The 15467-nt window shown below is 47.4% G+C and overlaps 1 protein-coding gene across 1 annotated transcript in view; it reads right to left on the reverse strand.

Moving 5' to 3' along the window:
- CFAP61 (cilia and flagella associated protein 61) overlaps positions 1-15467 on the reverse strand; it is a 184700-nt gene that overhangs the window by 26427 nt on the left and 142806 nt on the right. Inside the window, exons 23-25 of the mRNA XM_058679390.1 lie at positions 11426-11753; positions 9309-9400; positions 2794-2999 (exon numbers count right to left, since the gene is read on the reverse strand). Of these exons, the coding sequence (XP_058535373.1) occupies positions 2794-2999; positions 9309-9400; positions 11426-11753 (626 nt within the window). The remainder of the gene's footprint in view (positions 1-2793; positions 3000-9308; positions 9401-11425; positions 11754-15467) is intronic.

The raw sequence follows: 15467 nt of genomic DNA on the forward strand, positions 1-15467 counted from the left end.
AACGTGGCGGCAGCTGCTCTGTGCCTGCGGCTGCACATGAGACAAGCCCAACAAGGTGTGGCCCCCTCGGAGCCTGCCAGGACACTCAGTGACCAGGCTCTGCCCGTGACCTGCAAGTCTCTTGAGACGTCAGCAGGGACCTCATAGTGGCCACTGGAGCTCTGTTTTATCTAGTCACAGATGCTCGCTCTTGACATATCAAATTATCTTCCAAAATGAGCTCAACAGCTGCACCCCAACTAGCAGTTGCAAGCTCAGCATCTGGCTCAACACCACTTTCTGCAGAGATGCAAGTTAGCAGGGGCTTTGGTGTGAGAACAAGTTCCCTCTCCCTGCACCCAAGGAACAGCCTTAGCATATATTTTCTGACCAAATACAATCCTGTTTTTAGATTTTTTTTTATTTGAAAGAGTTAGAAAGAGGAGGAGTGGAGAGAGAGCGCTAGAGAAAGATCTTTCATCTGCTGGCTCACTCCCCAAACGGCTGCAATAGCCAGAACCAGGGTGATCCAAAGTCTAGAGCTAAAAGCTTCTTCATGGACATAATAGTATTGCCCACTTCCCTATCCCCCTGAACCCTTTTTTTTCCTTTCTTTTTCTTTCTTTAACTGTAATTAACTATGTAAAGATTGTCAACAACAACACAATAAAATAGATTAAAAAAAAAATAAAATAAAAGCTTCTTCATGGTCTCTCACATGTGTGGCAGGGTCTCAAACACTTGGGCCATGCTCCACTGCTCTCCCAGGTGCACAAGCAAGGAGCTGGATGGGAAGTAGAGCGTCTGGGATTCGAATCAGCACCTAAATGAGATGCTGATGCTGCAGGCAGTGGCTTAACCCACTTTGCCACATCACAGGCCCTGTAAAATTATTCTTTATGAAACAACTCAGCTATTTTGGATAAGGCTGGTGACAACAGTGACATCCTACTGATGAGCCAGGGCACAGACGTGCTCATTTAAAAAATGCTTGAGTTTTTCTTTGTTGAAGATGAATATGGGAATCAAGTCTATAAATATTTGAAGAGGGAGAGCTATGAGTATAAAAATTTGATGCTTATCAAAATACAGCATATATTTGAAAGCAGTAAGAAGATTTAAAAAAATATTTTTATTGGAAAGGTAGATTTATAGAAAGATCTTCCATATGCTGATTCACTCCTCAAATGGCTGCATGGCCAGAGCTGAGTCAATCCAAAGCCAGGAGCTCTTCCAGGTCTCCCACGCAGGAGCAGGGTCCCAAGGCTTTGGCCTGTCCTTCATTACTTTCCCAGGCCTCAAGCAGGGAGCTGGATGGGATGTGGAACAGCCAGGACATGAACTGGTGCCCATATGGGATGCCAGCACTTGCAGGCAAAGGATTAGCCAATTAAGTCATCATGCCGATCCCTGAAGATTTTCTTATATGCAAAGGATTTAAGAGACTAAATATTTACATTGGGGAAAAGATGAAAATCATTCATCTTAAAAATGTTCGGCAGGCCGGGGCTGGCGCAGTAGCCTAGTAGCTAAAGTTCTCGCCTTGAATGTGCCAGGATCCCAATTGCTGCTGGTTCTAATCCCAGCAGCCCCACTTCCCATCCAGCTCCCTGCTTGTGGCCTGGGAAAGTGGTGGAGGATGGCCCAAAGCCATGGGACCCTGTGTTTGCATAGGAGACCTGGAAGAAGCTCCTGGCTCCTGACTTCAGATTGGCTCAGGTCCGGCCATTTTGGCCAACTGGAGAGTGAATCAGTGGATGGAAGATCTTCCCCTCTGTCCCTCCTCCTCTCTGTATATCTGAATTTCCAATAAAAATAAACAAATAAAGAAAAAAAAATGTTTGGCAGACCAGGGGTGGATATTTGGCCTAAGACCCAAGACCCTACATTCCACAGTAGCGTGCTTGAGTTTGAGTCTTGATTTTGTCCCTGATTCCGGCTTCCTATTCATGTGTACACTGAGAGGCGGCAGGTGGTGGTTCCCTTGGACCCCTCCCAGCCACGTGGGAGCTTTGGGTTGAATTCCCGGCTTCGGGCTCCCGCCTGGCTAGCCCTAGGCTGTTGTACACATTTAAGGAGTAAGGTGGAAGATGGAGACTCTGTCAACCTGTGTCTCCCTACCTCTGCTGAAGTAACTTTTTTTTTTTAAGTTTACCATACCAGTAATCAGAGGAACTCTGTTAATTCCATAAAGAGCATTATCAAACATATAACTGGCCAACGCTATGCAGTTAATAGTGAACACATTATCCCTTGATAATTAATCACAAGGCAATAGGGGCTGGTGTTCTGGTACAGTGGCTAAAGCTGCCATCTGCAATACCAGTACCCCATACATCCCATAAGGACACTGGTTCGAGTCCTGAATGCTCCACTTTTGATCCAGCTTCCTGCTAATACACCTGGGAAAGTAGTGGAAGATGGCCAAAGTGATTGGGCATCTGCCACCCACATGGGAGATCCGGAAGAAGCTGCTGGCTCTGGATCAAGTCAACTCCAGCCTTTGTGGCCATTGGGGAGTGGACCAGGTGATGGAAGATCTCTCTCTCTCTCTCTCTCTCTCTTTCTTTCTACAATTCTGACTTTCAAATAAATAAGTAAATTTTTACAAACAATAAGGCAACAGTGCCACAGTTCACTTAAGTACAAGAAGAAACAGAAATAAAAGCCACAAAGCAGAGGGACAAAACTCGGCATGCCCCTCAGAACTGAATCCTTGCCTCTCCGGCTCCTCCCGGTCAACTCCCACTTTGCTGTCCCATGCATTTGACTTGACCATTCCCCGAGTCCCACAAACAGCAAGGTGTGACTCACCTGTAGAGATCTGTGATCTTTTGGTTCTCATAGCGAATGCACAGGTTGTTGAGCACCTGCTCGTGCTGGCCGAACAGGCGGATGTAGTTGGAGGTGGGGAACGGCACTTTCGACAGGCACGTGATGCTCTCCACCAGCCTGTACTTGTTAATATGGATCCGGAAATAGGTCCCGTTTTCCACCGAACCAGTGACTATTTCCAAACCCTGGGGTAAAGAGTCAGGGAGGGAGGGAGGCAGATCAGAAAACAGCACTGGAAACACTGCTGGACCTTGGAAACTTTCTCATAGCAACCGATTTCCTAGACAGAACAGATATCTCATGGCTCATTGCAAAGAGCCACGGCCATGGACCAACTCAATGGAAGACAGCCACTCTCGGGGGCAGTGGGCACTGCACGCTCAGACTTAACTAACTGCTCCTGGGGGTATTTTTCAACCATGATTGCACGGTTCTGTGTTTCTGAATTAGTTGCTAGGTTACATCAATTCTCTGTGACTCAATGCCTCGCTCTGCTGGTAAGTGGAGCTAGATTTGCTCTTTTCTAAGGTGTCTTACGACTCTACCTTGCTGCCCCTCTCTCTGCCCTCAGCACTAGTGTGGAGGTCCAAAAGCGATGCGGAAGGGCTTGAGCTATTTAACAGAGTGGCTTACAGAAAACTAGCAAAGGGAGAGGTTTGGTGTGGGATAAGGGGAAAGGCTAAAGTCTGCGGGAAACACATACCTACACACATGTGTGCACACCCATATGCATATATACACCCACACACACACAATGCAGGTGAATGTTTAGTTCGCAAACTGTTAAAGGTGTGGGTTGGTGGCCTGATGCCCGTTGGAAATCGGGTCAACTGCCCCAGGAACCCGGATGACAAGGGAAGCTGCTGTTCTAATTCTGGGCTGCTTTTCTTAGCTCAGCCCCTGATGGTTCCTGACTGCTACTGCCTGGGGACCTGTGCAGCGCTCTCCTATGGCTCGGACAGCAGAAATGCTCTGTGGATAGATGTGGACTTGCTCACTGGGGGTGGCCACACCTTCCCCCATGACTCTGAATTTGGTATACAACAACTTGCAGTCTTTATATATATTTGTTTTTTTTTGGTGCACACCGATTTCAGCTTTGTGAAGGTGGTATTTAGGAACCCAAGACAAGCTGGACTGCACTGACCCCAAACATTAACTTAGTTCTGGACATCACCTGGGGGCTTTGTCTAAGCAAGAAGACACTGTTTCGCTTTCTAAATAAACTGAGGTAACCAGTGGGTATCATGGGGCAAAGTCCTGATGATTGAGTTAGTCAGAGATGGAAGAGGCGAGATACTCGGGAGGTCTGGCACCAATCCCAAGGGCATGTGGGAGCCTGGTGTTTGGGGTGTGTGTACAGATCAAGTACAACTCCCAAAAGAGGTTGGGGAGGATATGTCAAGGGAGATCCCAGTGGCCCATCATTTCTAGGGATGAGTGGGTCCAACAAGAAACCAGTGTATACAGCTAAGGGTTCAGGAACAGGTGTTTATCTGCCAATAGAATGGTCTGCAAGGCATCTGATAACATCAACCAATAAAATGCAATGCATAGCAGTGCCATGGGTTGACAGTCCATGCTGTATTATAGAAACAGCTACACAAATTGTACTGGATCCTTATACCATTAAAAAATATTACTGATCATTTTCTGTGGATGGAAGACAGGGTCATTTTGATCACTTCTCCTGTAACTCTGCAGTTGGTCATTTATAATGATTACAACTTCCAAAATTTGTTTTTTAAAGTTATTCTCAACTATTTTGCCTGTGCTGTATCAAGAGTTAGACTTTGGATGAACAAATTGTGAGAAAAAAAAGAAGCACAAAGCAGCAGATGGAAGGAAAGAAGAAAATAAAGAGGAGAGAGGGAGAAGCAAGAAGGGTGCAGGTTCTGGGCAGGAGACTATGGCAGGGTGAGACTGTCTACAGAAGAATCTGCAAACATCCGGTCTGAGCAGTGAATGAATCCTAGTGCCAGGTGAGGCACCTGATACCACTGGACAATTCCTGGCTTGAACTTTACTTGCTGGCCCAGAACGTGCGACATTATTTCAGAATTAAGATATATACAGATATATGGCCAGGCTGTGCATGGATCTTCACATGCATTCCAGAGATTAACTACAAGATTAGGGGCAGGTATTTGGCACAAGGGCTAAGGACACAGTTTGGGGCACCCACATCCCACACCGAGGATCATGGGGTGGAGCACCCACAACCCACACTGAAGGGTCTAAGTCTTGGCTCTTTTCTTGAAGACTCCAGATTCCTGCTAATGCACATTCTGGGAGGCAATGGGGGAAAGATGTGTGAATTTTTGAAAAGCCTTTTTGCACCAAGATAAATTTATTTATGTAAAGATTTATTTATTTACTATTGGAAAGGCAGATATACAGAGAGGAGGAGACACAGACAGAAAGATCTTCCGTCCAATGGTTCACTTCCCAAGCAGCCACAACATCTGGAGCTGCGCCAATTTAAGCCAGGAGTGCAGAGCCTCTTCTGGCGCTCCCATGTGGGTGCAGGGTCCCAAGGTTTTGGGCCATCCTCTCCTGCTTTCCCAGACTACAAACAGGGAGCGGGATGGGAAGCAGTGCTGCTGGGATTAAAACCGACATCCATATGGGATCCTGGCTCATTCAAGGTGAGGACTTTAGCTACTACGCTGTTTTGCCGGGCCTCCAATTTATATTTTTAAAAACATTTCTTTATATTTGAAAGGCAGATTTACAGAGAGAGAGAGAAAATCTTCCATGTACTGGTTTACTTCCCAGTTGACTGCAATGGCCATGGATGAGTGATCTGAAGGCAGAAGCTTGCTCCAGGTCTCCCACGTGGGTGCAGGTGCCCAAGGTTTTTGGCCATCTTTCCACTGCTTTCCCAGACCATAAGCAGGCAGTTGGATCAGAAGTAGCGTAGTTGGCACACGAATTAATGCCCATTTGGGATACGGTGTTTCAGTCAGAGGATTGCTCTGATATGCCACTGAACCATCCCCTAAATTTATTTTTTAATTCCTTTTTTTTCCTGTGAGGCTTTTTGAAGGCTCCTTGTAGAAAGAAATTGTTATGAATCTGGGACTTGAATTTAAGATTTTGATGGAGTAAAGCTATCTGGCACAGTTTTCCTTCTTCTTCTTCTTTTCCTGCCTGAATACAATTATCCCTCTTCAGTTCCTTTATGATTTTTGACAAAGGTTGGATGATGACTCTGAGACTGATGCCAAATGGAAGACACGGAGACTAATCAGACTTGGTATTCATAAAATCCAGTTTCCCAGCTCTGGTGGAGAACACAGAATTTTAGCTTTCGTGGCATCCAAGGCAGAACTTGTTGTGACAAATTTCTTTATTCTGTGGTGTGGAAGCCAGCTAAGCATGTGGACCGGAATTTGTAAACTGGTTTATTATGAAGCCAGCTTGGGGTCCCCTTTCTTCCTCTTGTCAGGTTACCTCTCAGAGAGCTCTTGAGCTACGGGAGAATCTTCTGACCTGAATGCTGCTGTGAGGGGGTCTGATTAAGCATCATCCTGGCTTGCATGTATTATAAGAACAGCATTCCCTAGACCTGGGGAAATGCTATTCAGGGGGCGCCATTCTCAATCCATTGGCCATGTCCAGGTCATGTCAATTATTGCCTGACTATTTTGGCAACAATTTTACTTAATCAAATTTATTCCAACCCTAAAACATTGCCATGCAACCATGCTACTCTTTTTTTCCCCTCCATCCTCTTTGAATAATAAAACAGGAGGAAAAAAATCTGTTTCAATCTTCTGTACTAATTAAGAAGGAGGCCCACCTGGCAGAATGGTTAATTAAAGTCAGGGGTACTGTTCAAATGCTGTCATGGCCTCCGCCAGACTGTTTCAGCTGTGCTCACAGCAAGACTCTCAGTAGCTCATAGCCCCCCTCTCGCTCCTCCTCTGTCTTTACCGAGGGAGGCAGCAAGGGGGTTTACAGAGGGAAAAGCACGCAGCATCCTTAAAGAACGATCTGGCTCTGTCTGAAGCCACGTCCCGTGTTTCCCAGCCCTTACACATCTATGACTCAAGTTCCTGACCTACCCTCCACGACTCAGCCTCAGGAACCTATGGCCCCATCCCTCACCTCTGATGCCTCCGTGGATTTTCCCATGGTGGCCTCAATTGTGTCTCCCATTCCTGGTGGCCCTACCTTTTGCCATATGACCTTGACCCCTATTCCACTGCGGGGTGGATTCCTTGGGTCCCTTGACATGGGTGTCTGTGGACTGTGACTGTTCCCGTGGAAGATGCTGTGTGTCTCCCAAGGCTGGATCATTCAATGTCAGACAGCTCCCGGCTTGTTGTTGAGGGCTCTTTTATCATGTCTGATGGCTGAGGCCACTAGCCCCGGGGTAAGCCCAAGTTGGGGTGCCAGAGTCAGCCTCCAGTGGTGAATGGACTAGCTTTCACGTGACCTGCATTACGGATCTGGGCATGTCTTCTCACTGCAGGCTCTGGACATGGTGGGACAGAGACAAAGGATTCCCACTGTTCCCTGTCCAAATTCCTAACTCTTGGAATCTGTGAGAAAAATCCATTTGCTGCTATGTGCCACTAAGTGATGTAAGCAACAATAGAAACTGGAACAGCGGGCACAGTGTGGTGACCTAGCAGCCAAAGTCCTTGCCTTGAACATGCCACGATGCCATATCGGTGCCGGTTTAATCCCAACGGCCCTGCTTCCCATCCAGCTCCTTGCTTGCAGCCTGGGAAAGCAGTCAAGGATGGCCCAAAGCCTTGGGACCCTGCACTCATGTGGGAGACCTGGGAGAGGCTCCTGACTCATGGCTTCAGATTGGTGCAACTCTGGCTGTTGTAGTTGCTTGGGGAGTAAATGATCGGATGGAAGATCTTTCTCTCTGTCTCACCTCCTCTCTGTATATCTGACTTTGCAATAAAAAATAATGTTTTTAAATTAAAATTTAAAAATTAAAAAAAAATTGGAACAGCGTTCACTCTGGTCCTTTGGCTTTCCTTAATGTAGGGAAATTTTGCACCAGGGCATGCACATGGAATACCTTAAGGGATTTGGGAAAGGCCTAAGGGAAATAAACTTTTTAAATTAAAAAGTGTATTTATTTTCATTTTACTAGAGAGGTAGAGAGACACAGAGCAATGGAGACAGAGTGCTCTTTCCCCAATGGTCACGACAGCCAAGGCTGGGCCAGCTTCGAACAAGGAGCCGGACTGCAATCCATGTCTTCCTCGTGGGTGGCAGGGCTCTAGCTACGGGAGCCATCACCGGCTGCCTGCCGTAGTGTGCACTGGCAGGATGCTGGGGTCAGGAGATGGACCGAGACTCCAAGCCAGGCCCTCCAATGTGGGATGTGGGTGACCCCAAATGTCCTATTGGAAATAGGTTTACTAATAACGCCCACCACTGGCTGGCCACCTGTCTTGCTCCAATGTTATTTCCTAACCTCAGAGATACTGAGGAATTGAATAACTTGTTCAAGACCCAGGGGGAGTGGATGGAGGAGCTGGGATTGTAATTTCCTGATGGGGGTTGAAGGAGAGGCCAACCATCTGTACCACTGTGAGTCATTCCTGCCTCCAGGAATCTTCCAGTGGCTTCTACTTACATCTCATGGGCAGGACCCTGCCCCATGGCTGACACTATCCTTACGGAAGGCTGGGAAGTACATTTATTTTAGATTGGTCAGATCTTAACTCTTAAAAATATTCAAGAGAAGAAAATGAGAAGAGAAATGAAGCAGGCAGTGTTCAGTGTCTGCCTCTCTAAGAAGTCCCCATGACACATCGGCAGGATCCTGGGACACAAGAGCTGTCAGAGACTCTCCTTCCGAGAGGCCTGACCTGCAACCCAGGGGCAGTCCTGGCCCACAGCTTCTGCTCTCATCTGAGTGGTCCCTAATGGTGTGATTCAGGGAGAAGAGAACAGTGGATGCTGCACAGCCACTCCGTATCTAAGAAATCCATGTGCTCCACCACCACAGAAGTGTTGTTTTGGTAACGTGTAGCGGCAGCGTAAGTCACCTCAAAAACTCAGCGCTTAATTTTCCTGAGCAGGAGAACGGAGGAGTAAATGGTGGTGCAGCCAGACAATGGGATATTGGTCTAAGTCTGTTTCTGATCCAGCTTTCTGTGAACGAGCCTGGAACAACAGCAGAAGATGGACATCTACTGCCCAGGGGCAAGACTGTCTCCCCGGCTTCCGCCTGGCCAACACCTGGCAGGGAACAGGTATTTGCGGATTGAACCAGCAGGTAGAAGATCTTTCTCTCCTTCTCCATCTCTCCCTGCCACCCTTTCTTTCTAATCAATGAATTAATTAAAGAGAAAAGCTGAAAGGGGCGGGACTTACCTCGGACTCTGACATCTACCACAGGGAGCTTCTGATGTGCCAACTGATCCATTACAGATTTTCAGTAAAGATTTTCAGCCATCATATACACAAAGTCACTAACGTTTGGAAGTAATGTGAAATTCAGGGCTAATACTTACAAAATCAGACTGTGCCATTTGGACCTCCAAGGGAGTTGGAATGGCGGGTTTGGCAATATGCAGATAATGGTAGGAGCCGGGAAGAATGCCTCCTAGGGGAGATGACAAGGTTTCCACATGTGAAATGAAGAAGCTGGTGGGAGAGATCTGTATCTCCATCACAGCACAGACAGACATGTCCACAACCGTCCTCAGAATTCCCCACTAGAGCTCTGCTGGGATCACTGGGCTTTGTTAGTTAAAGCAGTATGACTGTGATGGTCTACCCTGTACCACATCCACTAATGCTCTGGGATGTGCCGTGATGGCCCTGTGTGCTCTGTGATTCCTCCAAACTCCTCATACCCCGACCTGTACCTGCTGAAACCGGATCAAGACCTCAGAATCTTTAAAAGGTGGCAATGCTGTTCCCATCCCCTCACTGACAGGGCAGGGTTGGATTCCGGCCAGAGCTGGAAACCATAAGCCCTCTGCCTGATGGGATCCTCTATGCCTGCCTGTCAGTCAAACAGCCCCCTCCCCAGGATGTAGCTCCCTTCACCTGGGAGGTGCCATGTAGCCACTCCTCCCCCTCCATCCTTATAAAAGAGGTTGGCGACTGGGAGGAGTTTTCTTCTTTAGTCAGCGACCCAGTTGACAGGAGCCACTGAAGGGTGCCTTCTCTCTACCTCCCTTCCCCAGCCTCTTCTCACTCCCTTGAGCTCACTGCATGTCTCAGCTATGCTCGTGTGTGTTTGTGTGTGCACATATGTGTGCATGTATGTGCTTTCTCACCTGCTAAATAAACTGTCACTTGGGGCATCATATATGTGCCTGTACTTGTAATGCTTCTCTAAGCAAAAGGCAAAGGATCTGGAATAAAATTAAGTCCCGCCCCTCCCACTTTGCTATCCATCTTCCAACATGTAGCCAAAAACATTTTCAAAAAATTAAACTTTACAAGGGGAAAAATGGATAAAGTTCTCTGCCTAGTGCTTTGAAAATTGCTTGTTATCAAATTGTCATTTTTTTTCAGTGCTTCTCTGGAGTCTGCTCTCCAACCTGTCCCCTTTCGCTGGCTTGGAGCCAGTGTGCCTCCTGAGGTTCACCCAGAAGGAGCCTGGAGTCTCGTTCAGTCTGTTCTTGTGTTTGCAGCACTATGGGCCACACATGCCCCAGGGGTCTGTGGGAGGTAGCATCCGGGCTTGCCTCACGGGTGCCCTGAGATGGAGCATGTCATGGAAATGTGTCTACTTTTCTGGGAGAAGGTCTCCACTATTCAGAGGTGCTGCTCACCGCCAAACACGAAGCAACCCTGCGCTGTATGAATGGAATTGTCCCCTTAGGGGTTCACAAGGCTAGGGTTTAGTAAAGGACTGTTTTTTTTTTTTTTTTACAAACACAAGTGGTTGAGTCTGTCCATCCAGAGAGCAGGATGAGGCCTGGGAGGCCTGCAAGGGTCTCCTTCTACCCAAATGAACAGGAAGAAGGGATTTGTACGAAAGGCTCGAAGCACTGTCACAATTACTACTGGCAGGCCTTCCAGAAGGTCACTGGTTGCCTCCTGATCTGCGGCCTACAGACAGAGTTAGGATGTGGTACGTGAAAAAGTGCTCAAAAGACCAAGGTCCTGGGCCTGCCTGATAGCCTAGTGGCTGGATCCTCTCGCCTTGCATGCACTGGGATCCCACATGGGCACCTCTTCTTGTCCTGGCTGCTCCACTTCCCTTACATCTCCCTGTGTGTGGCCTGCAAAGGCAATGGAGGATGGCTCAAAGCTTTGGGACCCTGCACCCATGTGGGGGACCCAGAGAAAGCTCCTGGATCCTGGCTTTGGATCATCTCAGTTTCAGCCATTACGGCCACTTGGGGACTGAACCAGTGGATAGATACTTTTGTTGGTTTCTCCTTATCTCTGTCAATCTGCCTTTCCAATAAAAATAAACAAATCTTTAGAAAAAAAAGTCCAAGGTACACAGAAATTGCAATAATTAATAAGGCAAGGGTCATCATAAATGCTTTAGAAATTAGATAGCTACGCCTCTGGGGAAGTCTGCCAGGGGACTGGGGACTCCTCACAGAGGCTTTTCTGAATGCTGGCCTAGATAGAAGATGGCCACACACACACACACGCACACCTTTGATCTTGGCTCCTTTGTACATGGGGATGAGTCGGTCAAGATCAGCAGGTGGCTCAGTCACAGGCTCAAGGGTTGGATCAAAGAGGTTGAGCATGGCCGCGGCCAGCTGAAAGCCGATTTCTTTGGAGCTGAAGTTGCTGTGAGTCCACTCATTGGAATAATATCTACTGGAGAATTTGGTGAGGGGGCCAGCGGCTCTGATAGCAATGTCATTGGTGTGGAAGTTGGTATCGATCACCAGCCGGCCATCATAGACCAGACAGGCATCATTGAGTGCTTTAAAGGTTTCATAATCCACGTTCTTCTCACCAAAGCTGAAGAACATCTAGAAAGCAAGCAGCCTCATCGTTACTCCTCACCCCTCTTCAATTCACCTTCCCAAGCCCGTGAAGATTCTCTAGGGGGAGAGAGACAGAGAGAGAGAGAGAGAGAGAGAGAGAGAGAGAGAGAGAGAGATTGTACTTGGCATTATGAACAAGTTTGGATAGCTCAATGACATTTTATGTAATCAATCAGTTTATAGCCAATGGTGAAATATTTTTCCCTGTAAGAAGGTTTACATTTCCAGACCTCCACTTTCTTTATTCTCCCATGTTTCAAATAAATGTAGCTCAACCTTCTCTCTGTTATTCCTCTGACACTTAATCTTCTTCTTAGTATTATTCCTTCTTCTATATCTTCTTAGTTATCGCATCCAGAGTTCTCCTTATTGACTCACTCCTGGTCTTTCTGACTCAGCAGGTGGGTCCCTGTGGGGCGCTCCAGGAAGGATGTGCAAGTCACAGCAGCCTCCACAGACCAGGCCAGGGCTCTTGCCTTTCTGCTCCCTGCCTTGCCTGACCTGACAGTGACCACCTAGCACCCACAGGGAAGCATAATTTTGCAAAGCCTCTTTCTATCTGAGTCTCCTTACACCCTTGTCCCTCTCCCTAGGTGTATGTCCCCATGACATACATTTATATATATTTTACATACATATTTATGTTCATATATATTTATATACATGCAAATATGGCACAATGGAGACCTCAGTCACCAGCAGGAAGAAACAGAATTCTGCAACCATGTGAACTTGGAGCAGGACTCTAAGCTCCACACAAAAGATAGCTAGAAGAAAAACTGGATTTTAGCCCTGAGTGTAAGCAGAGAAGCCAGCTACACTACGTCTATGATTCCCACTCACAGAACTATAAATAAATAGATGGTTACTTTTTTAGTCTAAGTTTTGCAATAACTGTACAGCAGCAAAAAGATTAATACATTCTACTTTATGATACCTACAAGAGACACGTCACAGACAGAGAGACACAGCAGAGTGGGAAGGAAATGGATGAGGAAGACACATCATGCAAATGGTTAAGCACAGAAAGCTTAGCATGGCTACATTAATATCAAAATGGACCTTAAGACAAGAGATATTATCTGAGATAAAGAGGGACACTTCCCAGTGATGAAAGGCAAATGGTGTTCAGGAGGCAGACATAATGACATAAACGCCCATGTGTGTAATAACAGAGCCGCAACCATGGTAAAGCAAAAATGACAGGTCTGAAAGAACAAATAAAATCTTCAACAACAATTAGAACAGATGTTAATACCCTCTCTCGCAGCAACTGATAGAATATGTACGCTTGGTATTTTTACAAAAAGATCCGTATACCTGCATATAAAACAACTGTCAATACATCTTAAAGGATTGAAACAATAATGAGCTTCTGCAGTCAGGCCTGTGGAGACTAGGGATATGTGCTTGCAGGGGGACAGGGGGACGGGGATGGCGCCAGTGGGGGTATGTGGAGACCTGGGTGCTTGTGCCCAGGCAGGTGGAGCAGGCCTGGGGAATCCCCTACATGCTTTACCCAGGGCCAGGGGGAGGGAGTAGAGCCCTGGATTAGTAGGCTGGCATATAGTGCTGGTGGACCAGGCCAGGGACCCAGGTGCTCCTGGGCACAGGAACTATGGATTCATCAAGGAAAAGGGTAAGGGGCTGTAGGGAAGGAAGGGCTGCTGAGTATGTAGCAGGTAAAGAATGACTTTTGAGGAACTTCCATCCACAAGGCCAAAGTACTTGCAGGTAAGCAAGAGGGCTGAGACAGAGCATTTGGAGTGAGGAAGTTGCAGGACTTTCGTGGGTCAGACAGATGCATGCCCATGTCGGACACCTGAGCTGGGCTAATTAGCATGGGATGATAGCTGAACACCACTCATAGACCCACACTAAAGCTAGGGCTGGAGGTCTACCTGTCAGGGCTAGATCACAGTACCTGCCAGTGAGAACAGGAACGGGGGACGGGCAATGTTAGGCTGGGCCATGACACCAACCAGCATGAGAGAGAACCAGGTCTGAGGGCAGAATCTGTGGGGGATTCTGTGGGCCCACTCCTGTGGAACTGAAATTTCCACTGGTTTGCTTAAGAGTTGGCAGTAGTGATGGGTTAAGCTAGGCATGACCATGGAACTCTCAGATACTCATGGGTGTTGGGGCTCAGAATAGGCTGGGCTGGTCCAGGCTGCAGTACCCACAGACGCACCCAAGAAGAAGGTGTAGTTCCTACTGGTGAGCGCGAGAACCAGAATAGGGGCAGTGGCCTGGGCTAGACTTGGTTGCAGTGTCTCTCAGCATGTGTGTGGATGGGTCTAGGGGGTGTCAAATGGGGCTAGACTCCAGCACCCACTGGTACTTGTGAGAGTCAAGGAGGGCATAGGGTAGGCTAGGCTAGGTCTTGGCACCCACTGAACCACGTGAGAGCTGTGTCTGGGCATGGACTAGGTGTGGCTGGGCTGTAGCATCCAATAGTAAGAACTGGAATGGGTGTGGTCTGGTTGGGCAAGGCCAGTGTTCCTGCCAGGACAATAGGTAGATTAAGTCAGTCTGTGCCAAGGATTCACCAGTGGGCACGAGATCTGCCACTGGGAAGAGATCTGATAGGGAAGCTTGGGAAGGGTTGGGCTGGGCTGTAGCACCCACTGCTTTATGTAAGAGCTGGGGCTGGAGACAGAACTGACTCAGTAATTGCGACTACCAGTATGTGCATTGGCTGATCTGGGTGACGGATAGAGCTGGAACTCCTACAGGCAAGCACACACAAAAATCAGGTCTGTGATCACTTCAGAAGAGGTTTATTTGGGGATATGCCTGACTAAACCACTGGACTCAGAACTCCAACCATGGGGAGAATTGTAGCATCTGTAGTCAGATAATGGAGTGCATGTATCAGAACCTGGCCTCATCAGTGGCTTAGATGGAACAGTGGATAGCATACCCAGATACACATGGAGAATTTGACAGTCCATTGGAGCCTGCAGAGGGCATCTGGTCCCATAACAGAGGATGGAGAGCAGAATAAATTGGTCAAATACCCCAGCCAAACTTGACAGAAAATATCTGGGCAAATGGAGACTCTAAGATGGACTATGTCAGCCAATGGACCTTGGAAGGATTTCCTCATCCTTGGAGCAGTGAGATCAACAGCATTTCAGAACTACTGAAACCACTTGAGCAGAACCCTCAGAGCTTGTTTCACATCAAGGACCCTATGATGACATTGGGTGCTATTTCCCATCCCCGGGTACTGAGGCAGTTGGAATGGCTTTTCCTCTTATCTCCTCCCAGATACAGGAAGAATAAAAATAAAATTGGAAACAATGGTCTCACCCACCTGCCACTAAACCTTGACCCTTCCCACCCTAATCAACTATGTAAACATCATCAAAAATTAATTTTTTAAAAAAGAAATAATAATGGATATGTTCTCTGATCACAGCCTACCGTGATCAGAAATCAATAAAAATAGACTATCCACATGCCACACACTATGGACAGCAGGTTCAGCAGCACTTGGATTATTCACATCTCATTATCAAAGTGCTGGTTTCAGTCTTGGATGCCCCGTTTCTGATCTAGCTTCCTGCTCATTTGCCTGGGGAGGCAGGAGTGATGGCCCAAGTGCCTGGGGCCTTGCCATGCATGTGGAGACTTGAAGAGAGTTGGGCTCTTAGCGTTGGCTTGATCTAACCTTGCTTTTGCAGGGATTTGGGG

The sequence above is a fragment of the Ochotona princeps genome, chromosome 22, assembly GCF_030435755.1.
Source record: "Ochotona princeps isolate mOchPri1 chromosome 22, mOchPri1.hap1, whole genome shotgun sequence".
Classification (NCBI taxonomy): domain Eukaryota; kingdom Metazoa; phylum Chordata; class Mammalia; order Lagomorpha; family Ochotonidae; genus Ochotona; species Ochotona princeps.